Genomic DNA, 23,891 nt, shown 5'->3' on the forward strand with positions numbered 1-23,891 from the left:
AGGCAAGTACTCTACCAACTGAGCTACATCCCCAGCCCCCAGATTCTTAATTTCGAATGCAAGCCTCCCACATCACAAGTGGAAGATGGTTTTTATAAATCATAGTATCGGACAAAGAATGAATCTAATCACAAGTAGTTTGGGGACAGTTTAAGAGGAAAAAGACAATCCATCCACACCTGGAATTGACTTGACTCTTCTCTGTAAGGATGAAGATCTCTTGTAGTCAGCTAGAAACTTGAATAAGTCTTCATCACTGAGGCGACCTCCCTCCTGCCGAGAGAGAAGGTGGGGTTAGTGGAGATGTGCTGTGGACTCCTGGACTCAGGATATCTGACTGCTGGGGAAGATTTTTACCTTTAAGTTTTATTTTAACAGGTCTTTCATGGAAATTAGGATAACAGGCAACAGGAAATCAACCAGCCTCTTATCAGCCCTGCTGAGGATGGGGGGCTTCTACTGCATTCTAAGGAAGCCTATTTGACCCTTCGGAATCCCAGCCATGAGCTTCTCTCCACACCTTCAATCCATGGATGAGAGTTTTACTCCCTAGTTTACTTTCTTCTTCAGAGATGTGAAGATGGAGAAGGTGTCTTTCCCTCTTTCATTCTTTTCACATTTACCTTGAAAAAGTTTAAGCGTAAGTGCTACCTACCCTCTACGTGCACACCCTGGGGCTGGCACTCTGCTAAAGGATACTCATGTGCATGATGTCTAATCCTTACTACAACCCGTAGCTATGTCAGTCCATTGGAGAACACTCAGACTTAATTGAGTCAAATACCTTGTCACCCAAGGTACTGCAATCAGGAAGGACAGTATCCTGGATAGAAACCCTTTCAGTCCTTTTCTATTTATTTCTACACATGGACCCCCTAAGCATTCCTTCTGCATTTTGGTTTGTTAATACAATACTTTTAAATGCCCTATGAAAACCGCTTGAGCTGTGTAAGATTTTTCCAGAATAGTCAAACAGTCAAACCAAGTCTAAATCAAGTTGCCCTGCCTCCCCAGGGCAAAATATAAATAACATAAAATTTATCATCGTAAGCATTTCTAAGGCACAGTTCAGTTCAGTTGTGGTAAGTACATTTAAATTATCATGCAATCTCCAGACCCCTTTCATCTTGCAAAAACAAAACAAAACAAAACAAAACAAAAAACCCACAAAATGAAACAAAACAAACAAAACCCCTAGAACCCTATATTCCTCAAACAACCACACCCTGTCCCCTTTTCTCAGTCTCTGGCAACCATCATTTTACCTTCTGTCTCTGCATTTGAGAACTCTGGGAAGGTTTTTATTTTTTAGATAGTCTTAATGTTTATTGAACTAACCAAGAGCATCATCTGGAATGGTCACTCTCTATAAGCAAGAAGGAGTCCTGGCAAGTTTGCACATGGAACAGAGATGAAGAGGACAGCTAAGCCAGGAGACCTGGACACCAGTGGGGAAATGACATGTTGGCCAGACTTTCTTCAAAGCCTATTAACTGCACCGACCAAGACAGTTCAAATAGGATAGTTTGTATGAACAGAAACAAATCTATCTCTCAATTGACATAGCTAGCACTCAGAGCATGTACCATAATCTAGCTTTCACATCCCTTGTGTCATAGAACTGTCCCAACCACTGGGTGAAGCAAGCACCATCGTCTCTGTTCTGTACATAATGAAACTGAGGCTTGGTGAGGTTAAATGGTGGCTCTCTTAATCACTACCTGGATTCCTCCTTAGGGCACCAGCACTCATACCACTGCCTGGACAAATCCAGATCCACTGTAACAAAGATACCTGCTTGAAAAAGCTGTTAATGGTCATGGGGCTGGTTTTGAAGTTGGGTCCAACTCCATTTTCCTCCAAGGAGAGGGCTGGTTCAGAAAGCCTCCTAGATTGGGACAAATTCCTCCAATCACCTGCAGAGCTTCTCCCTTTAAAGCAAAACAACTGTCATTTGAAAGTGTACCTTTCTGTTTCCATACACAGCAGTCATGAATTCTCCCATATCTTAACATCTTAAGATAGGTTGAAAGCCTTTGAACATGGCCATTCTTGTTTTGAATAAAATTTTCCCTCTGTGGGCCCCCACTTTTCTTAGTCCTCATGTTGGATAAGAATGGAGAGGCCATGAGCAGCCCTGGGCCCCTCTCACATGAGACTGGGTAGGCCAGATGCCACCAGCAAAAATCCAGAGCTGCAACCAGAACAGGATCTCCTGGTAAGCTTTATTTAGTCAGGACACAGTTTGCTTTTGTTTTATTTTTACATTTGCATTCCACTGGGGAAGGCAAGTACTTAAATATCCCTGAATGCATTTGGGACTGTGACCCAAACATGCTGGGGTCAGCCTGAGTACATTCTGGATCCAGCTTGCCTCTCTCATGTGGACTAGGCAAGAGAACTCAGTTTCTGCCTCCGTTGTTGACCTTTGTGATGAGGATGAGACAGGGTCAAGATCCTGGAATTCTGTCTAGTTTTCTCTCTCCTTTGTGAATTCAGTTGGAAATAATCTTGTGGCTTTTACAATGCAAAACTCAGGGGTTCTGTTGTATACAGTCAAATTACTTAGAATTCTAATAGTTCCAATTCTTGCCTTTGAATATTTTCTTATCTATTTCCAACTCTCTTGCTGAAGTACAGTTTCTTGCTAGCACTATCCATGTAAATTCCATACAATACACTGCATCTTGGGTTGCCTGGTAGTCAGGTTAATTTACCCTTGACCTTTGATCACTGAGGTCTCAACAAGCCCTGGGCTAAACTACCTGATGGAGCCCTCTAAGCTCCCCATGTAACACTTTCAAATAAGGCTATCCTTTATACTTAAAAAAGGGTATACATAGAAGTTGGTGTTAAAAATTGTGGTGTGGGATCAGAATGTAGTCAAATGAGGTTTATTATCAACAAATTAGAAGTAAACCAGGAGTTAACTAGAATTTATGCAACAGCAACTTCAGAAGAAAAGCATCAATAACAAATACCCTTTCTTCCACTCCCTGGTAAACAGCAGAGCTAAGGAATGCATAAAGAATTTGAAGGTAGACTTAAATATTTGCTGAATTCAAAGGCATTTAGGAAAACAGAAACCCTGACACAGGTGGTGGGGGGCAGGGTGGTGGTGCCCACTTGAAAATTTTAAAATCACTTGGACAGCTCCATGTATAAACTGTAGGACATTAATTGTTCATCAAAGGGGAAGTGATGAAAAAGAGAGAAATTAATAAAGTGAATTGGAACAGTAACTAGATATTCTTTTAGCGTCCATTCTTTCATTGCACTTGGCAAAATAAACTAAAAAACTGGAAATTTTGCTGTGAAACCTGAGTTTTGCTTTTCAAAGCAAAGCCTTTGTAATAGTGGCTGTTTCTATATCCAGGAGCCACGTGTGGTGTCTTTAACACACTATGGATTATTACTATATTTTTTGTTATTTTTCACAATTTTTATTGTTTGAGAGGGAGTGACTACTAAAAATTAATCTTTTGAAATGTTAAAAAAATCCAGAAAATTCCAACCAAAATTCTTAATGTGAGAGTATACCTAAGCTCCATAAATTTGTTCATGGCAATTGTTTTGAGGATCCCTGTCCAATCAAACATATGCAATTCCAGCAGGCTAGTTTTACATTCTATTTATTTCTTTCCTCCTTCCTGTCTCGGACACCTTCCTGCTCTCTTAAGCCTCACTATTAAGCATTGACCTCAGAGTCAGTACACTGGGGATCCCTTCCCATCTTACAACAGATGAAAATCTTACCAACTGTGGGCTCCACATCAGTTACCTCCCTATCAAGGGTGGAGACATTGAAGATGCTGGCTAAGTTCACAGGAGCCCAGGCAAACGGCATCCGGTATTTCCCTAAACGTTGGCAGAAGGATTCAGCTTGCAGTTTCAGTTTTTCAATTTTATCTTTACTCTAGAGGAAAATGGAAAGAGATGAGCTGAAACAAACAGTATGGCACCAGCAGCAAGTCAACTACTTCTAACATGAATATGCCACCCATCTGCAAACCCCAACTCCACTGACTAGAGAGTGAATCAGCAGAAAATATCAACTTGCACCAGAAGTCTAGCTGATCAGAAAACAATGATTATAGGAGGAGGTTGAAGCAGGCTATAAGTAAACTGTAACTTCTACTATAAAAGAAATGTCCAAGGATTAATATACCAGTGAATCCACAAGCGCTTCTTTCAGATCTAGTTGTATGACCTAGTTCTCATGAGAGAAAATTGGGATAAAAATTTAATCCATCATCTACCAAGATCCCCCAAAGATTTTTTTTAAACAAAAGTTGCCTTGGAAAACTTCAATAAGAATAAATATTGCCAACAACTTCTTCATTAAGTTGACAAGACTTCCAGTGTGTTCTTTTCAAGTTCAGATTGAATGATAAATGGAAAAAAAAAGAAGTGTTTTGAGTTCAATCAATTTATTTCAAAGGTATTAGTCTGATTAGGGAAGTTTTCTTCTAGAAAGGTCAGGTTTAAAAAATCATTTGGAGAACTTTTGTAAGTTGGTGCTTAATGGCCTGGGACCTGTAATTTACTATTTAATTTATGATGCACAGTAGTCACAGCCAATTACCAGTTATTGATACTGGAAAGGACAATGATCCATGGTGTTGAGAAAGGTCAGGAGATCTCTAGTACTGTTTAATTTTATGGGGTCTCCAGAGCCCTCCCAATCATCTGTGTCAGAGCCTCAGAAGCAAGATGATTGGATATGGTTTTTGCCCTGGCCAAATTTTACAGTCTTACGATGGGATGGTGCATGTCATTTTTTGTGAGTTCAATAATTTATTACTTTTAAAGATTATCATCAATAATAGATTCTCTTTCTTCTTTTGTTTAAATACAATTTATTAGTGTTTCATATGGGGACATATTATAGGCTAGACCACATGAACTATTTTGTGGAACACCTCTGTAAATATCTTCTAATCCTAAGATTTAATCATTTACCAATAATCAAATCATCATACCTTTCCTCCATCACTTTCTTTTATAACCATGTAGGGTTCTGCACAGTCAGCAATCTCTCCCTGTTGAAGGACTTTTTCAACCTACCAATAAGAATAATATTAAAACAAGTGAGTGAATTATATCCACATAGTGGAATCTCTGCAGCCATCAAAATCATGCTCAAGCTGGGCAAAGTGGCACACGCCTGTAATCCCAGTGGCTCCAGAGGTTGAGGCAGGATTGCAAATTCAAAGCCAGCCTTAGCAACTTAGTAAGGCCCTAAGCAATTCAGTGAGACCCTGTCTCTAAATAAAATATACAAAAATGTCTGGAGATGTGACTCAGTGGTTAAGTGTCCCTGGGTTAAATCCTTTGTACCAAAACCAAACCAAAACAAAACAAAAACCCCACAACCCCCCCAAAACCCCCAAACCAAAAACCAAAATGAAAACATGTTCAATGGCATAGGGTGCCCATAATATATGTTTTCTGATTTAAAAAAACTAATGTGAAGTATACCACACAGTTTTGTAAAAAAGTCAAGAAGACATGTTAAAAGGATGATAGTAGGAATACAGCAAATGTTAACAGTGGTTATCTTTGTATGGTGGGATTATGTGTGATTCTTATTTTCTTCCTATTGCTGATATGTAGTTTCTATTTTTAAACCATAAACATGTATTATATCCATAATAAAAATGCAATAAAAGTTATTTATAAAACAAAACCCATGAGACATATGTAGGAAGTGAAAAGCTCATTTTCTTTATTATGGCTAACAAAGTAAAAAAGAAATATGGTTTCCATAAAAGTCAAGTTGGGGACTATCACCTTCCACAAAATGAATAAATGAACAGAATAAATTATCTGTAATTGTGTCCCTTGTGTTTCCTATTAGGGCTACTTCTTTGGATTTAGCAGACTTGTAAAGAAAGTCAAAAACTGTAGATGTGCAGCTTCTCAATTTGCTAGCTGGATGGGAGATGAATGAATGCTATAACTGTCCAGCACCTTCCATTTTGTTTCAGGTGAAGGAACTAGTGGGAGGTGCCATAAATCTGGGCACTATGTTTAGGAAAAGGAAAAGGAGAAATTTGAAATTTTCTAATTCTCTGTGCAAAGAAAATTTAACTTTGATGTTGATGAGAAAAACAAGTGGATTTAGGCCCATTAACTTGAGCCATTAGTTGAGATGTCCTTGAAGAAGAAATTTAGGTCAACATATTCCATAGACACATGATTTTAATAGGCAAGCTCAGTTAAGCACAAAGTATTTAAACCAGCATACCCTACTGATGGAGAGAGCATTAATGGGGTCTCAAAGGAAGTGGCATAATGCAGCTCAATAGACACCTGTTTCAGGAAGCATAGAAGAATGTAAAAACCTTTCTTATTCTCACAGCTTGAAGGAAAGGTTGGTCCGATGAGGGATGTACCACATTGGAAACACAAATAGTAATTGAGCTAGAAACTGACTTGTGTTCCTGTTTATCCAAATTCCTTCATTCATTCAAAAAACATTTATGGTGATAGCTACTGGGGAGATTAAGTGGTGAACATAATAAATATGGTCCTCATTCTCTTGAAGCTCATAGACAGGAACTTGTACAATAAATGAGAAGGAAGCTAATCTTTTCCATGAAGTCAATGATTAAAAACATGCTCTTTAAAATAAACTTTGAACATAAGATTATGAATATTTTAATCAGGATCCTGAGGCAAGGATGGGGAATGCCCTGGCTTTATTTGAAACCCATGGCAAAGGATCACCAGAATCTGGAAGCAGAAAAGTCCAGATTCAACCAGAGCAGGAGGTACTATCCCTTGACAATACTGGGCAAGGGAGACTCCAAGTACTTCATGAGAAGGAACCACAAGGTGATACAATACCCATGGTACGGTCCTTTATGATTGATGTGTAAAAGTATATGTCGTGAAATGCATGAGTCCTCACAACCATGGGAGCTAGGGCAAAGGAGCATATTAGAATAATGAGGGGCTGTTTTTTTCAGTGTTGGAGATCAAACCCAGGGCCATATGCATGTTAGATTAGCACTCTCCCTCTGAGTCACAACCTCAGACCCATCTGGGACTTTTAAAGTAGAGAGGCTTCCTTCATCTCTGTTCAGTCTGATTTGTATATTTTAAAACAATTCTTAGAAAGCTTAAGGTTAATCTTTATATGTGAAATGACCTCCTAAAGTCATAGCATATTAATACTTGAACAAGGTGACTGTACCTAAAATATGGTTAAAATCCTGTTATTCATCTTGAGACTAAAAATACGATAGAAAGAAGCCCCTCTTTATCAAATGATGCCTACCTGTATGAGCTAAGTATTACAACAGCATTTACTACATATTTAGGAGAAAAGCAGCAATGATAAATGCTAAAGATAAATAGAAAGCAAACTAGGCATTGTCTTGCTATATATATTTAAATTTCACAATTATATCCAGATAATTTAAAGTATGTTTGTTATTGCCAAATGAATACATTTATACATTTCAAAGTTTGGGAACACATTTTGTTATTGATAGTAATCAAAAGATATTACCACAGTTATTTGGTAACCTACTATGGATCAATCAAAATAAAGTCATCTGTTAAGAAGTAAGTTTGAAATACAATTTTACTCCATAAAACTGGTGTTGGTTTTATTGGTTTCCTAGATCAAGAGACAACTGTGAATTTGTAGGACAGCCACAGTGTAATTTAAGCTAAATGTTCTGAATCTCTAAGTAATACTACAATGGAAAGGACATGTTTGACAACTATAGATGTGTCTTTTTAGCAACAATTTTTTAACCATACTTTCCACAAGCTTAATCAGGTTCCCTTCAAACTTTAGATTATTCCCATCTTTCATAGTTTTTGTAAAATGGTGTCAAGAAAGTAACTTCTAAGTTATCTGAATTATTTGGAATCTATATGCTACTACCACAAGATCCTGGGCAAATCGTTGGGATTATGGACATAAGATACTGAGCTAAATTGAAAATGTTCTAAACGCAGAAGGCTGAATGTATACGAAATCAGATACCGGGATTTGCTGTTTTTATTTATTTTACAGTCTTGGTGTAGAGTCAATAAGTCCAATTGTTTGGCTTGAGGTTAGTTAAATACCCACTGCTGTTGAATTCTATCCAATTGTGTTGGTATGTGGCAAAAGTCTATGGTTTTCTTACATCAGCCAAGAGTACAGCATAGAATGGAAGGTTCTAGCTGCAATGGCCCCACAGATTTTGACTCTCCATAGGCACAGTATGTGGGATGGTGATAGAAATGGAGAGTGAAAGTTGAAAATCACAGTCCCTTACCTCAGTCTGTCAGAGATTGAACTTGGAAACATTTAGCTGATGGTTTCTGAGAAAACATGAACATTGTGAGGAAACTACAAGAAAGATGTTGTTCCTTTCTCCCACAGCAAAGTTCACATTCTTTAGTTAGGAGGAAGGACAAGGCTTTAATATGAAGTTACAACTACTCACTGAGGTCACTGTGATCATTTCCACTTGGCAGATGTATCTCAGAAAGTTTAGGTATTTGTCAGTCATGTATCTACATGACTGTAGGACTCCAAAAAACCCAAGACTTTCTAGTATTCAAAACAGAATTTATGGGCTGGAATGTAGCTCAGTTGGTAGATAACTTGCTTAGCATGTACAAGGCCCTGGGTTCAATCCCTAGTACTGTGAAAACAAAACAGCCAAACAGACTTTACTGATAAGGCAAAAGGAGCAAGTTGAGAAGGAAACAATTCAAATCCCATGAAGGACATGTAGACATATTCTGTCATTTCACCCCACACACAGGCTGGGAATAAAGCAATAATGGGAACATTAGCATGTGCATATCACATTGTGCTTAACTACCTTGACTACCAGGTAGATGTCTGAGGATGGGTAGGTGACTGAGAAGACTGCAGATCTTGCCTGACTCGATGGGTCAACTGAGGGTGTATGAGCTCGCAGAAATCCTCTAAACTGGTCAGAGTTCAGGTCACAGTGGAAATTTTCTGAGATCTGTAAATAAGCAGTAGAGAGAAAAACAAGTTAGACCTGCTGGATTCCTTATCTAAACATGTTAAAACAGTGAAAAAGTCACAGGGGAATTTCACTAAAAAGGGAAGGGTAAGGGCTGGGGTTGTGGCTTTGTGGTAGAGTGCTTGCCTTGCACAGATGAGGCACTGGGTTCAATCCTCAGCACCATATAAAAAATAAATAAACACAAAATAACAAGAGATCCACACCAAAACACATTATAATGAAAATACCTAGCATACAGGCTAAGGATAGAGTCTTAAAGCCACAAGAGAGAGGAATCAGATCACATACGGGGGAGACCAATTCATACCTCAGCAGATTTTTCAACCCAGACCCTCAAAGTCAGGAGATCCCAGAACAGTATATACCAAACTCTGAAAGAAAATGGATTCCAACCAAGAAGCTTATATCCAGCAAAATTAAGCTTTGGATTTGATGATGAAATAAAAACCTTACATGATAAAAGTTAAAATTTTAAATTAGAAAGCCTGCACTACAGAACATCTTTGATAAAATATTTCATGAAGACTAATTGAAAAACAACAATGAAAGTCAGCAAGAGGAGGTATTACACTAAAGGAAAAAACTAATCAAAGAAGAAACCAAGTCAAATTAAATACCAAAAATAAACAAAAATGGCTAGAAATACAAATCATGTCTCAATAATATTCCTGAATGTTAATGGCTTAAACTCATCAATTGAAAGACATAGAGTAGAAGACTGGATTTAAAAAAAAAGACCCAACAATATGCTGCCTTCAAGAGACTCATCTCATAGGAAAAGACATCCACAGACTGAAGATGAAAGGTTGGAAAAAATCATACTACTCACATGAACTGTGGAAGCAAGCAGGGGTTTCCATCCTCATATCAAATAAAGTAGACTTCAAGCCAAAGTTAATCAAAAGAGATAAAGAAGGATATTTCATACTGCTTAAGGGAACCATTCATCAACAAGACATAGCAATAATGAATACATATGACCTAAACAATGGAGTGTCTATGTTCATCACACAAACTCTTCTCAAGTTCAAGAGTCAAATAGATCACAACACAATAATTCTGGGTGACTTTAACACACATCTTTCACCAATTAATAGAGCTTCCAAATAAAAACTGAACAATACAATTACAATTGTAATACAATCAACAACTTAGACTTAACTGACATATATAGACTATTTCATCCTTCAATGAGATAATATACTTTCTTCTCAGCAGCACATGGATCCTTCTATAAAATAGACCATAAAGCAACTCTTAGCAAATATAAAAATAGATATACTATCCTTCATTCTATCAGATCATAATGGAATGAAATTAGAAATCAATGATAAAATAAAAATTAAAAGCTACTCCAACACAAGGAGATGAAATAATATGCTACTGAATGAACAATGCGTTGCAAAAGACATCAAGGAGGAGATTAAAAAATTCTTAGAGGTGATGAGAACACAGATACAACATATTGAAATCTCTGGGACACTATGAAGGCAGTACTAAGAGGAAAGTTTATTGTATGGAGTTAAGTCCTTAAAAGAATAAAAAGTCAACAAATAAATGACTTAACATTACATCTCAAAGCTCTTGAAAATGAAGAACAAATCAACACCAAAAGCAGTAGAAGACAAGAAATAATTATAAACAGAGCTAAAATCAATGAAATTGAAACAAAATAAACAATTAAAAAATTTGACAGAATGAAAAGTTGGTTCTTTGAAAAAATAAATATAATTGACAGACCCTTAGCCATGCTAATGAAGAGAAGGAGAAAGAAAACTCAAATTACTAACATACATGATGAAAAAGGAAATATAACAAAAATACTACAGAAATACGGAAGATAATTAGAAATTATTTTGAAAACTTGTATTCCAATAAAATAGGAAATATCAAAGGCATCAACAAGTTTCTAGAGTCATGATTTGCCCAAATTGAATCAGGATGATATACACAATTTAAATAGATCAATTTCAAGTGATGAAATAGAAGATGTCATCAGAAGCCTACCAAGCAAGAAAAGCCCAGGACTGGATGGATACACAGCCGAGTTCTACAGGACCTTTAAGGAAGAACTAATACCAATACTCTTCAATTTATTTCAGGAAACAGAGAAAGAGGGAACACTTCTAAACTCAGTCTATGAGGCCAATATCACCCTGATTCCAAAACCAGGCAAAGACACATCCAAGAAAGAAAACTTTAGACCAATATCTTTAATGAACATAGATGCAAAAATTCTCAATAAAATTCTGGCAAATTGAATACAAAAACACATCAAAAAGATAATGCACTATGATCAAGTGGGGTTCATCCCAGAGATGCAAGTTTTGTTCAACATATAGAAATCAATAAATGAAATTCATCACATCTATAAACTTAAAGATAAAAACCACATGACCGTCTCAATAGATGCAGAAAAGGCATTTGACAAAATACAACACCGTTTCATGTTCAGAACACTAGAAAGACTAGGGATAACAGGAACATATCTCAACATCATAAAAGCTAACTATGCCAAGCCCCAGGCCAACATCATTGTAAACAGAGAAAAGTTGAAAGCATTCCCTCTAAAAACTGAAACAAGACAGGGATGCCCTCTTTAACCACTTCTAGTTATTATAGTTCTTGAAACACTGGCCAGAACAGTTAGATAGATGAAAGAAATTAAAGGGATATGGATAGGTAAAGAAGAACTCAAATTAGCACTATTTGCTGACAATATGATTCCACCAGAAAACTTCTAGAACTAGTAAATGAATTCAGCAAAGTAGCAGGATACAAAATCAACAGCCATAAATCAAAGGCATTTTTGTATATCAGTGACAAATTCTCTGAAAGGGAAATGAGGATTTACAATAGCCTCAAAATAAATAAAATACTTGGGAATCAACTTAATGAAAGAGGTGAAAGGCTTCTACAAGAAAAACTATAGAACACTAAAGAAAGAAATTAAAGAAGACCTTAGAAGATGGAAAGATCAACCTTGTTCTTGGATAGGCAGAATTAATATTGTCAAAATGACTATACTACCAAAAGCACTATATAGATTTAATGCAATTCCAAACAAAATCCCAATGACATTTCTCATAGTAATAGAAAAAAAAAGTCATGAAATTCATCTGGAAAAATAGGAGACCCAGAATAAATAAAGCAATCCTTGGCAAGAAGAGTGAAGCAGGTGGCATCACTATCCTGGACCTTAAATTATACTACAGAGCAATAGTAACAAAAAAAGCATGGTATTGGCACCAAAATAGACTTGTAGAACAATGGTACAGAAGAGAGGACACAGAGACTAACGCACATAATTAGAGTTGCCTTATATTAGACAAAGATGCCAAAAACATACATTGGAGGAAAGACAGCCTCTTCAACAAATGTTGCTGGGAAAACTGGAAATCCATATGCAACAAAATGAAATTAAACCCCTATCTCTCACCATGCAAAACTCAAAATGAATCTAGGACCTAGGAATTAAACCAGAAGAAAAAGTAGGTCCAAATCTCCATCATGTTGGATGAGGCCCCGACTTCCTTAATAAGACTCCTATAGTGCAAGAATTAATACAAAAATAAATAAATGGGATGGATTCAAACTAAAAAGTTTCTTCTCAGCAAAAGAAATAATCAGTGAAGTGAATAGACAGCTTACAGAATGGGAGAAAATTTTTACCATATGCACTATTAGATAGAGCACTAATCTCTAGGATATATAAATAACTCAAATATATTAACACCAAAAAAAAACCCAATCAATAAATGGGCCAAGGAACTGAACAGATACTTCTCAAAATAAGATGTACAATTGATAAACAGATATATGAAAAAATGTTCAACATCTCTAGCAATTAGAGAAATGGAAATCAAAACTACTCTAAGATTTCATCTCACTCCAGTCAGAATGGCAGCTATTAAGAATACAAACAACAATAAGTGTTGTCGAGGATGTGGGGAAAAAGGCACACTCATACACTGCTGGTGGTACTGCAAATTGGTACAGCCAATATGGAAAGCAGTATGGAGAATCCTTGGAAAACTGGGAATAGAACCACCATTTGACCCAGCTGTCCCCTCCTTGATCTATACCCAAAGGATTTAAAAACAGCATCCTACAGGGACACAGCCACATCAATAACTATAGCCTCCAAATTCACAATAACTAAACTGTGGAACTAATCTAGATGCCCTTCAGTAGATGAATGGATAAAGAAAATGTGGTATATGTACACAATGGAATACTAGTCAGAATTAAAAGAGAACAAAATTATGGCATTTGCAGGTAAATGGATAGAGTTGGAGAATATAATGCTAAGTGAGGTTATCTAATCCCCAAAAGCCAAGTGTCAAATGTTTTTTTTTTCTGATTTAAGGATGCTGATTTATGATGTGGTTGGTGCGGGCATGGGAGGATTAGATGAACTCTAGGTAGGATGAAGGGGAGGCAGAGAAAGGGAAGGGGCACAGAGGTAGGAAAGACGTGGAATGACATGGACATCATTACCTTAAGTACATGTATGAAGACATGAATGAATGGTGGACTCTACTTTGTGTACAACTAGAGATATGAAAAATTGTGCTCTACATGTGTAATATGAATTGTAATGTATTCTGCTGTCATATATTACAAAATAAATAAATAAATAAAGGTATCGTGTCCATCTACAAGTTTTGGCACCAGGGATTGAACTCAGGGGCACTCAACCACTAAGCCACCTCCCCAGCCCTATTTTGTATTTTATTTAGAGACAGGGTCTCACTGAGTTGCTAAGCACCTCGCTGTTGCTGAGGCTGGCTTTGAACTTGCGATCCTCCTGCCTCAGCCTCCTGAGCTCCTGGGATTATAGGCGTGTGCCACTGTGCCTGGTTTGGAAAATTTTAAATATATACAAAAGTTAAGAGACTAATACAATGAATCATCATTTACCTCATATGGATTCAACAATTTCAATGAATAGTTAGCCTGGTTTCATCTATACTCCCCCACTCAATACTAGAAGAAAGTTCCCAAACATCACATGATTTCACCTGTCAGTATTTCAGTAAATATCTCTAAAAAGTAAGGACTTTTGAAAACATAACAGTAATACCATTATTACTCCTAAAAAATTAACAATAATTTCTTACTGCCACTAAATATTTTGTCAGTTTAAAATTCTCCATCTCAATTTGTTAAATTAGGATCCAAACAAGGCTCCTTATAACATTTGGGTGATATATTTCCCAAATTTCTTCTTTATGAATTTCTTGAGCCTTCCCAGTTGTCTGAAATAGGAGTTAATTCACACACACACACATACAAGAAGAAGGAGGAGGAGGAGGAGGAGGAGGAGGAGGAGGAGGAGGAGGAGGAGGAGGAGGAGGAGGAGGAGAGGAGGAGGAAGAAGAAAGAGGAAATAGGAAGCTCTAGTGAATACTTGTTGTTTTTATTATCTTAGGAAATACATACAAATAAAGAGAGGATTCAGGGGAGAAAGTATGAGAGAGATGATATTCTTTCCCTTACAGACTCAGTGAACCCTGAGGCCAACTCCACAGTTGCTGACCTTTGATCTTGTTATGTGAGTCAATGAGTATTTCTCCCCCCACACTTTTTAACCCCCAAATTGGGTTTTAGTTGGGAACCAAAAGAGTGGCACTTGTAACCAAGAGTCCTTCCTAAGCAAACTCTTTTTCTGTTATTTGGAGTGTGGTGGTGTCTTCCTTAAAAATCAACCCATAAGATGCTTTTCCTAGGGTCTGTGAATCAGGGACAGAACTCACATGGCAAAGTTTGGTGGCTGAATTCTACTTTGGTTTCTCCTACTGACTTAGTCAAAATTTGGATCTAATACTTCACCTCTTCTAACTTTTATTTCCAGGAAATAAAATAATGATGATATAGAATAATGTCATTAATGTATTATTTTTAAAAAATCAACATTTATAATCCTTTCAGATTAGGCAGAGACTCACCTCAATTCCACAGGACTTTCTTTGTATAAAGTACAAATTATAAGTACAAAGGCGATTTCTGTAAGAACAGCTTCAAAATTTTAAAAGTGCTGGTACAGAGGCCATCAAGCATTTTAGCCCTACAAATTTACAAATAGTTGGTCGGCTAATTATAAAGCATTCCTATTTACTCAAGAAAAGCAGCCATTTAGGAACTTGGCTAGATTATAACTTTCAGTAGCATCTGAGTTTCCGGACCATAAAACAAAGTTCCTTCAGAGGCAATTTATGTTTCATTGTTTTGGTCAGTTCAGACTGGGCATCCCCCCATTTAGTCCACCAGGGGGACTTGAATTAGCTAATGTCCTACTGTCCCTGTTTTAATCCTTTGGTTTCCTTTCTCTCTTTTGGTGTCCACTTTAGCTTTCTTTATTACATGTTAGCATCTCCACGGAAATGGGAGGAAAAAGAAAGAAGTAGAGGTCAAATCAGTCAGATTTACTATTTCTTGACAAATATGGCAAAGAATTTTAATGTAGACAGAAACTAAAAAGTTGGAAGATATGATTTTTAAAATGCCATCTTTAAATTTCAGTTATATGTGCTAATATAATAGGTAGCATATGCAAGCACACAAACCTGTGATGTGGAGGCAGCATGTGAGGTCCCTGTTTTATAATTTAGTTGACTTGCTGAATCTTTTTTTTAAAACATATATATATTTTTAGTTGTAGATGGTCACAATATCTTTATTTTATTTATACGTGGTGCTGAGGGTCGAACTCAGTGCCTCACACATGCAAGACAAGCACTCTACCACTGGGCTATAATCCCAGCCTGACTTGCTGAATCTTGAATAAATTGTTCAACCTCTTTGATTCTCACTTTCTAATCTAAATGGAGATGATAATATTAAACATATTATTCCTATTAGTGTACTTTTTGTTTTTTCACTTTTGCAATGCTGGGGATTGAACCCAGGGGTCTCATGCATGCTAGAAAAATATTCTATCACTAAGTTACATTCTCAACCCATATGTACTTGCTTTTTAAGTTGATAATAATTGTGTATATTCATGTGAAGTTTGATTTATGTATATACTCTAGGAAGATTAAACCAAGTTAATTACATATCAATTCCCTTACCAATTAGTCTTTTCTTTTTTTGAGAAATGTTTAAATTATTCTTTTGGCAATTTAAAGATACACAATATATTATCATTAAATGTGGTCACTATAGTGTAACAGATCACTAAAACTTAGTCCTCTAGTCTAACTGAAAGTTTGTACCTTTCCATAAACATTTTTACTCCTACCCACTGCCCACTGATTAGTACCTTTCTACTCTCTGTTTCTATGAAGTAGACATTTTTGGATTCCACATATAGGTGAGGTATTTAACTTCATTTTAATTCTTTGAGAAAGGGTCTCACTATGGTGTCCAGGTTAGCCTCAAGTGACCTCCTGCCTCAGCCTCCTGAGTGGTTGGGACTATAGGTATGTTAATTTATTTTTCTAATCTGCCTCATTCAGAAGAGGATTTGAGGCTGCAGATAAAACTGCAAATAAAATAATTAGATGAGAAAACGAAGTGGTTAGAAAATAAGAACAAGAAAATAAAGGTAAAGGAACTTCAGGACTCCAATAACGAAGCTGTCATGGTTGGTAGAGGTGAACAGGAACTCTCAGTGAGGAACTCTTAGTGACGAACTCGGGAGATGCACACCCCACTGATCATGCACACTGTCTCAGGATGCACAAATCTTTGCCTGAGGGCTTGAGGCCTATTCCCTCTCCCTAGCTCCTTGAGGAGAGGTGCTGGATGGTCAATGTCCTCAATAATATTTCCATATTACAATGTTGTACCTAATGACTGCTGTTTCCTGAACTGTCCTTTTTGCTGACCAATGGTAAGGACATCAAAAGGTGAGTCAGCAAACAATTCCCAGGGTGGGGGGGGCATCACAGGGGGTGAGAATTAGGCTTCCTGATATTCTTGCTTTACCTGAAGTCCAAATTTCAAATATAAGTATATGGCATATCTTTTTTTAATGAAAAAATCTCTTCAAATCTTACTTCTTGCAACTGAAATTTTAATAAAATTTGAATAGCAAAGATATAGCAGGAATCTATTCTGCAAAGACCCAACAGTGTAGATAAGCTGATACACAGAAGGGAAGGCCAAAAGCCCTCTATAATACAAAGAGCCCAAGCAGACACAAGGTTTGAATAATGGCCACTTTCATCCCTTCCAAAGTATCCCAACAAGTAACTTCAGGCAAGGTCTAAATTATCCAGTTGTCACAGGTCAGCTTCAATAAAGAAAGAGGTGGACAAGCAAGATCCTAAAATTCCATATACTGGGCACATGGCTGTGATTATCTTAGCCTGAAATTATTTCAAAGCAGGTCTCTCCAGTTGTACAAAAGGACCAATAAAATAATGTTAAGGAAACACTAAAGAACATCAATATTTAATAATATGTATCCTTAAAAAACTGGATGATTTGACTCTGAGTAGGGTTGCTCCATATAGACCTTTAAAATGTTTTGAGGACTAAATAAGTTAATCTCAGTAAACATGTTTTGTAAAGTGCTATGAAAATACTAGTTATTATTATCAGAATCCCATCTGTATTATGATCAATAATTGGCTCTGCTGTGATGCAGACTTGCCTAAGTGAAAACAAAACAAAACAAAAAACATCCCCAGGAATCATACCATCTCAACATCAGGTGCTGCTCTACAGTGATAATGAAGGATAGAATATTCCTATGGACCCTGAGTCCTCAGTTAAATTGTACAGTTTGGAGACTATTGCACTTACCTCGTCCACTGATGGGTACAGGGCAAAGAGCTCAGCCTGCCGATTGGTCCTGCGGGTCTCCTAGTTCTGCTTCTCAAAGTCCTCGGAACTCACATATTGCAGCAGGTTTTCTAGCCGCTGGTCAGGCTGCAGACTGCAGAGGTCAAAATCACAGGCAGTGAGGGGGCCTTTCCCAGACACATCACACAGCACGTTCACACGGTGGGGGCCTGTCTGCAAGAGAAGACGGTAGGCCTTAGTGAGAGAGAGTGGGCACCAATAGAACTAGACTCCGAATGTCTCAAGACGGCTTGAACTCGAGTCTACAGAATCTCAGCCTCATGGAGTTTCTGGAACAAACCAAGAACTTGACATGAATGATGTCTTAGCTTCTAGACTGGACCCTCCTAAAATGCAAATTCATCCTTCCCATATGGAAACAGGTAGTGTCTCACTGGAGGTAAATAAACCAGACATAAGCAAGGGGTTGAAAGATATGTTGGACTGCTATAAGTTTTTGGCTTGTTCATAGAAATCAACAAAGAATAAATCACTGTGGCCAGGTGGGTGGTATGCCTATAATCCCAGCTACTTGGGAGGCTAAGGCAGGAGGATTATTTGAGACCAGCCTGGGCAAAACACATAGCAATATCTCCTCTAAAAAAAGAAAAGAAAAAATGATTGAAATCAACAATATTTTATAAAACTACAGATGGATCAATGGTAAAATCTCTAAATTTTATGGTAAAATGTTATTTTCAGTTCTACAAAATGAACATAGAGTGCTATAATTTCTCTATATTGAACATTTTTGTAACATCCATCTACCTCATTAAAATAATAAGTGCTACTCTACTAAATCATACATTTTACATATGCTAATGTGTTAGCAATAATCAAAATGCACACTTACTACTTTTATTATTATGTCTTAGAATTTACATGAATTTGTAGAAAATGAATTTGATTTCACAAGTTTCTTCAAAAGGATCTCAACCTTTATATACACCCAAAGTTTTTAAAATGCTCATACCCTTTAATTCAGAAATTTCACTTCTAAGAATTTATCCTAAGGATATAACTAGACAAATGTGCAGGATGTGAGGACACGAGAATCTCTGATCCACTGTTTGTAAAAGCAAAATAATGGAAACAAACTAAATGTTCCCCAAAAGAAGAAGCATTAAGAAATTTCTGAGTTTCATAATATGGAATGTTATCATGCAGCCATTTAAAAAAACACAAAAACCATGTAGTCATTAGAAGTTAAAGGTAATCATGGTCCAGCCATGGGTCACATAACAGCATTCTGGTCAACAAAGCATCACATATGTGACAGCAGTCTTTGGCCTAGTGAGGTTATAGCTGTTTTGGTCTGTGTAAGTACCCTCCAGTGTTTGCACCAGGATACATTTCTCAGAACAGATCCCCTGGTTATGTGACTCATGCTCTCATATTAATAGAGTAAAAAAGGAAGTCATACAATATTATGTGTAACATGATCTAACTTTGTGAAATACATGAGGAGTCACGTATATGTATTTAACTTAAATAAATTGTGGCCTCCCCATTCCATTCAAGTGTGTGGCCTCACTGTTCCATTTGATACAAAGGTGCAGCAGAATGAGACTGAGACAGAAAATGTTGCTCATTGTCTCACAGTCTGAGCATCTCTCCATAAAGAGTGCTATTCTAATTCTTCAAAACACGCAGCTCTTGGGCTGGGATTGTGGCTCAGCAGTAGAACGCTGACCTAGGTGGGTGGGACCCGGATTTGATCCTCAGCACCACCTAAAAATAAAGGCATTGTGTTGTGTCCTTCTACACCTAAAAAAATAAATGTTAAAAACCAAAAACAAACAAACAAACAAAAAACCTACTTGGCTTTTAAACCCAGCCAGCTGACTCACTTGAGTGCTCTGACGGTATGCCATAAGAAAGAGCATGCTTTATGTGTGCAGGTTCCACTGTCTCTCAGCTCCAGATTCACCCTTTTGTACTGGGCCCTATAATGCTGGACCTGGGATCTCAGCACAGGATACTCTGCTTTGTCTGCTGCTCCCTTCAGGGCACAAGAGGGGGCCTGGATGGCTGGAGGAGGGAGAAGGGAGTGAGTCCTGTCTTTCCCCTTTGCTTGCAGTTCCTCTCATCTTGATAGAGACAGTTGGTTCTGCCTTCCAGCTGGTTTTGGCCCTTCCAGAACCATCCTCATCTCAAGTCCTTGGAGGTACCAGCACCAGCTGGACCACACCTCCTGGATGGATCACTGAGTCCAGACTCCATGAGGTCCTTCCTCCAAGATCCTGAGATAACACCTCCAGCTGGCCAGTGCTGCTTCTCGGAGATCTGAGTACTTACTCTGAGGCCCATTTTCTGAGCTTCTAGGATTTTCTTTTTAATTTTTTTTAAAAATTATTTGTTCTTTTTGATATACATGATAGCAGATGCATTTGGCATATTATACATACATGGAGTATAACTTATTCTAATTAGGATCCTATTCTTGGGGTTGTACATGATGCGGGGTTACCTTGGTGGTATATTCAAATACAAGACTAGGAAAGTTACATCCAGTTAATTCCACTGTCCTTTCTAATCCATTTCCTCTCCCTTCCCTTCATTCTCTTTTGTCTATTCCAATGGACTTTTCTTCTTTTCCTCCTCAACCTCCCTTGTTGTGGTTAGAATCCACATATGAGCTTCTAGGTTTTAATAGCTACAAGCTCTTCCTTAGATCTAAGTTCCTCAGACTATAGTCCTGGGACTGGCAGCATCAATTGGAAAATGTTCATTAGATAATGCAAATCCTCAGGCCCCAGCCAGGCCAGAGCCAGGCCCCAGCCCAGTACTCTGCTTGAACAAGCCCTCCAGGGGATTCTGATGAAGATCAGGGTAGAGAATCACTGCCCTAGACCCCAGCTCAGGATGGTATACTGTTGCCTGCAGTATAACCTCAACTTTCCCCTTTTCCATCCTCCAAGACCCAGTACACACTTCCCAATGTTAAATTTCTTTTGTTGAAAAATGGAATGTAGCCTCTAACTAATACAAGGCACAATGTAGTTGTTTATCACATAGTCAAAATAACCAATGAAACCCCCCTAAGTCCCCCACAGAATACAGCATTCAGGTATTCATTCCATCCTTCTGTAAGCCTGTGTATTCAGCACTGGAATGATGGCTGGTTTCTCTGTGGAGCTCATATTAATTAACTGGCTTGGCTTTAGGGACCATGTTGTTTGAAAAAATAGGTATTATTTTAAGGACTCTGGTCCTCAGCCTTGAAACATGCCTGTGTTATGAAGGATATTTGGAAGATGAAAACTATACAAGTTACAAAGAAGTCCTGTGCAAATTTGTACAAATTACTTCTCATCTGTTTATTTTTCTCACCAAAAAATAAGTGGGTTGACTACAGCAGGTAGTTTTAGAAGATGAATCGTGGTATAATATAAATAACATAAAATTTATCACTCTAAACATTTTTCAGTACTGTTCAGTACATTCATATTGTAGCACAACCATTATCACCATACATCTCCATAACTCTTTTCATCTTGCAAAAATGAAACTCTGTACCCCATAAACAATAAGTCCCCATTCCTTCCTGTGCCCCTGACAACCACATTCTGAATATCCATTCATCCACTGATGTTCACTTGGATTGCTTCCACCTTTTGGATATTGTGAATAATGATGCTGTAAACATGGGTGTACAGAGCACTGATTTTTAAAGTGTAATCACTTTATAATAATATGATAATGACATCAATAATAAGAGTAACAAGCATTTGCTGGGCAATGAGCATATTTGGCATTGTTTTAAAACTTTTCACATATTAACTCAATGCTCAAAAGACCTCATGAGGGGCTGGGGATGTGGCTCAAGCGGTAGTGCGCTTGCCTGGCATGCGTGCGGCCCGGGTTCGATCCTCAGCACCACATACCAACAAAGATGTTGTGTCCACCGAGAACTAAAAAATAAATATTAAAAATTCTCTCTCTCTCTCTCTCTCTCTCTCTCTCTCTCTCTCTCTCTCTCTCTCTCCTCTCTCACTCTCTCTTAAAAAAAAAGACCTCATGAGTTAGTTAGTAGTATCTTTCCAGGGGAGGAAATTGAAGCCCAGAGAGTTTAATTATCCTGCTGGAGGCTACACCTTAAAAAAAATCATAGAATCAGGAAGAGAATCTGGCATGTCTGGCCTCAGTGTGAAGCTTTTTGTCACACTGCCATCCTCCTTCGAAGCACCACCCAGTTTCTGCAGGAATTGCTACAGGGACAGGCTCAAGAGGTTCCTCTCCCCAAGTTAGAGTACCTCCACTATTTTCTATTTTAATCATGGACCTTTTGGGTTTTCATGTGCATCCCCATTTCTATAGCTATGAACAAGCTTGAAAACAATATATCACTGACTCAGATGGGGAGTTCCTCCTACTCACATATTCTGTGAGTCTTACTTTTATTCTGGTTTAAAAAACTGTGCATGCCTTGGGCAGAACAGCCCCGTAACTGGGTAACCATGTTTTTTGATAGGAAATACCTGAGTGGCGTGTTCACTGTTCTCCAAGGTTTCTGACTCAAAGGTCTGTTTCTGAAGCGTCTTTTGAAAATCTTTGCAAGATCCCGTCTTTTTAAAGCTGAAAATCTCTGAACTTCCTTGGTTTCATTTATGGTTGATATTATTGAATATGGAGAGAGAGAGACAGAGGGAGAAAGAGGCAAAGCCATTAGATCAAAAATAAAAGTAATGGCCTAAGTGTAGACATGGTGCTGAAAAAGCTTTCAAAGAGAGAACCAATTGTAATTCCTGGCATCTAATTATGCACAGGCCCAAGACAAGGCTCCCTTGTAATGAGACACAAACTTGCCTCCTGGCTGACTCATTATTAAAGGTGGAATGGCCTGGGAAAATGCCACTGCAGAAGGGCGGTAATTTCAGCTGTGGGGCACTTGGCTTCAAGCTGACACTAAACTATGACCCTAGTGTAAGAAGCTAGAAGAAATCTAGCAATGTGCAGAAGCTGCAGAGATTGTTTGAAGATAAAAATAGAGGAAACCATTTCATCTCCACATCAATGTTCTTAATGAATAAAAGAGGCAAGCCTTGGTCAAGAAAAAAATAGACATAAGTGATCGATCTGTCGAAATTCATGGTGGACATTCTCAAACGCCACTCTGAACTCCACCAAGATAGCGTTTAAGAAATGTGTAGTGTTTACAAAAAGGAGAGGATTTAAAATAGAATTGTAGCACCGTCAGTAGAGAAATGAAACCATCCTGAAAAAGGCAACCCATGAACGTCGTCAATCATAATTACAGAAACCAATGTGTGTATTCCCCATTTTTATGACTCACAGGCTTCTTGGAAAACATGCTACGAAGTGCATGCATGCACACCCATTTTGTTTGATTTTTACACTATTAGAAAAACCACTGAGCAGGTTGTTAAAGGGAAGAGCAACGAGGTTAGAATTTATCAGGCAAATCGAATGGTAGACAGATAAAGCAAGAAATGTAGGAGAGCTGCTAGCAATGATCCAAATACAGTTTATAACTCCCTGGGAGGGAGGGGTGTTGGAGGAAGGAGCAAGGCACTCAGCAGGTAGTTAATAAATTTTAGTTCACTGCACTAATTACAGAACGTGATGTCCCAGTGTCATCTGTAGGGAGAACAGGACTCTCTCCCTGGATTTCATTGTGCTTTGAAGACAAATAATTTGTTTTGAGCAAAAGGAGATAGAAATAGTCTAGAACAGGGACAAGATAGCTGGTGACTAATTCAAGTCAGGGTTACTTCAATGGCCATCTTCAATGTTTCCTGACACTTCACCTGGCAACCTGTATGGACAAGCGTGGGTGAAAAACAGGCCAAATTAGGGAACTGAGAACAAACAAAAAAAAAAGCCAAGTAAGCAAATATGGTATACTCTAAATAAAGAAATAAGACCAAACATTTAATGGGAGGAGGCATGGAAAGAATGGAGGGAAGAGTGGGCAAAGGGGAAGGAGACGAGGGGAGGGGGATTGAGGTCAAGAAAGATGGTGGAATGAGATGGACATCATTATCCTAGGTACACATATGACCGCATGTAAGGTGTGACTCTAATCCCTGTGTGTACAACCAGAGAAATGAAAAGTTGTGC

At 37.9% G+C, this 23,891-nt stretch overlaps 1 protein-coding gene across 1 annotated transcript in view; it reads right to left on the reverse strand.

Annotated features, from left to right (window-relative positions):
• Nucleotides 1–23,891, reverse strand: part of LOC144252566 (dedicator of cytokinesis protein 8-like) — a 98,386-nt gene that overhangs the window by 59,544 nt on the left and 14,951 nt on the right. The window contains 7 exon segments of the mRNA XM_077794808.1: nucleotides 180–273; nucleotides 1,795–1,931; nucleotides 3,757–3,916; nucleotides 4,983–5,063; nucleotides 8,838–8,987; nucleotides 17,769–17,981; nucleotides 22,289–22,412. Of these exon segments, the coding sequence (XP_077650934.1) occupies nucleotides 180–273; nucleotides 1,795–1,931; nucleotides 3,757–3,916; nucleotides 4,983–5,063; nucleotides 8,838–8,987; nucleotides 17,769–17,981; nucleotides 22,289–22,412 (959 nt within the window).

The sequence above is a fragment of the Urocitellus parryii genome, unplaced genomic scaffold, assembly GCF_045843805.1.
Source record: "Urocitellus parryii isolate mUroPar1 unplaced genomic scaffold, mUroPar1.hap1 Scaffold_48, whole genome shotgun sequence".
Lineage (NCBI taxonomy): Eukaryota > Metazoa > Chordata > Mammalia > Rodentia > Sciuridae > Urocitellus > Urocitellus parryii.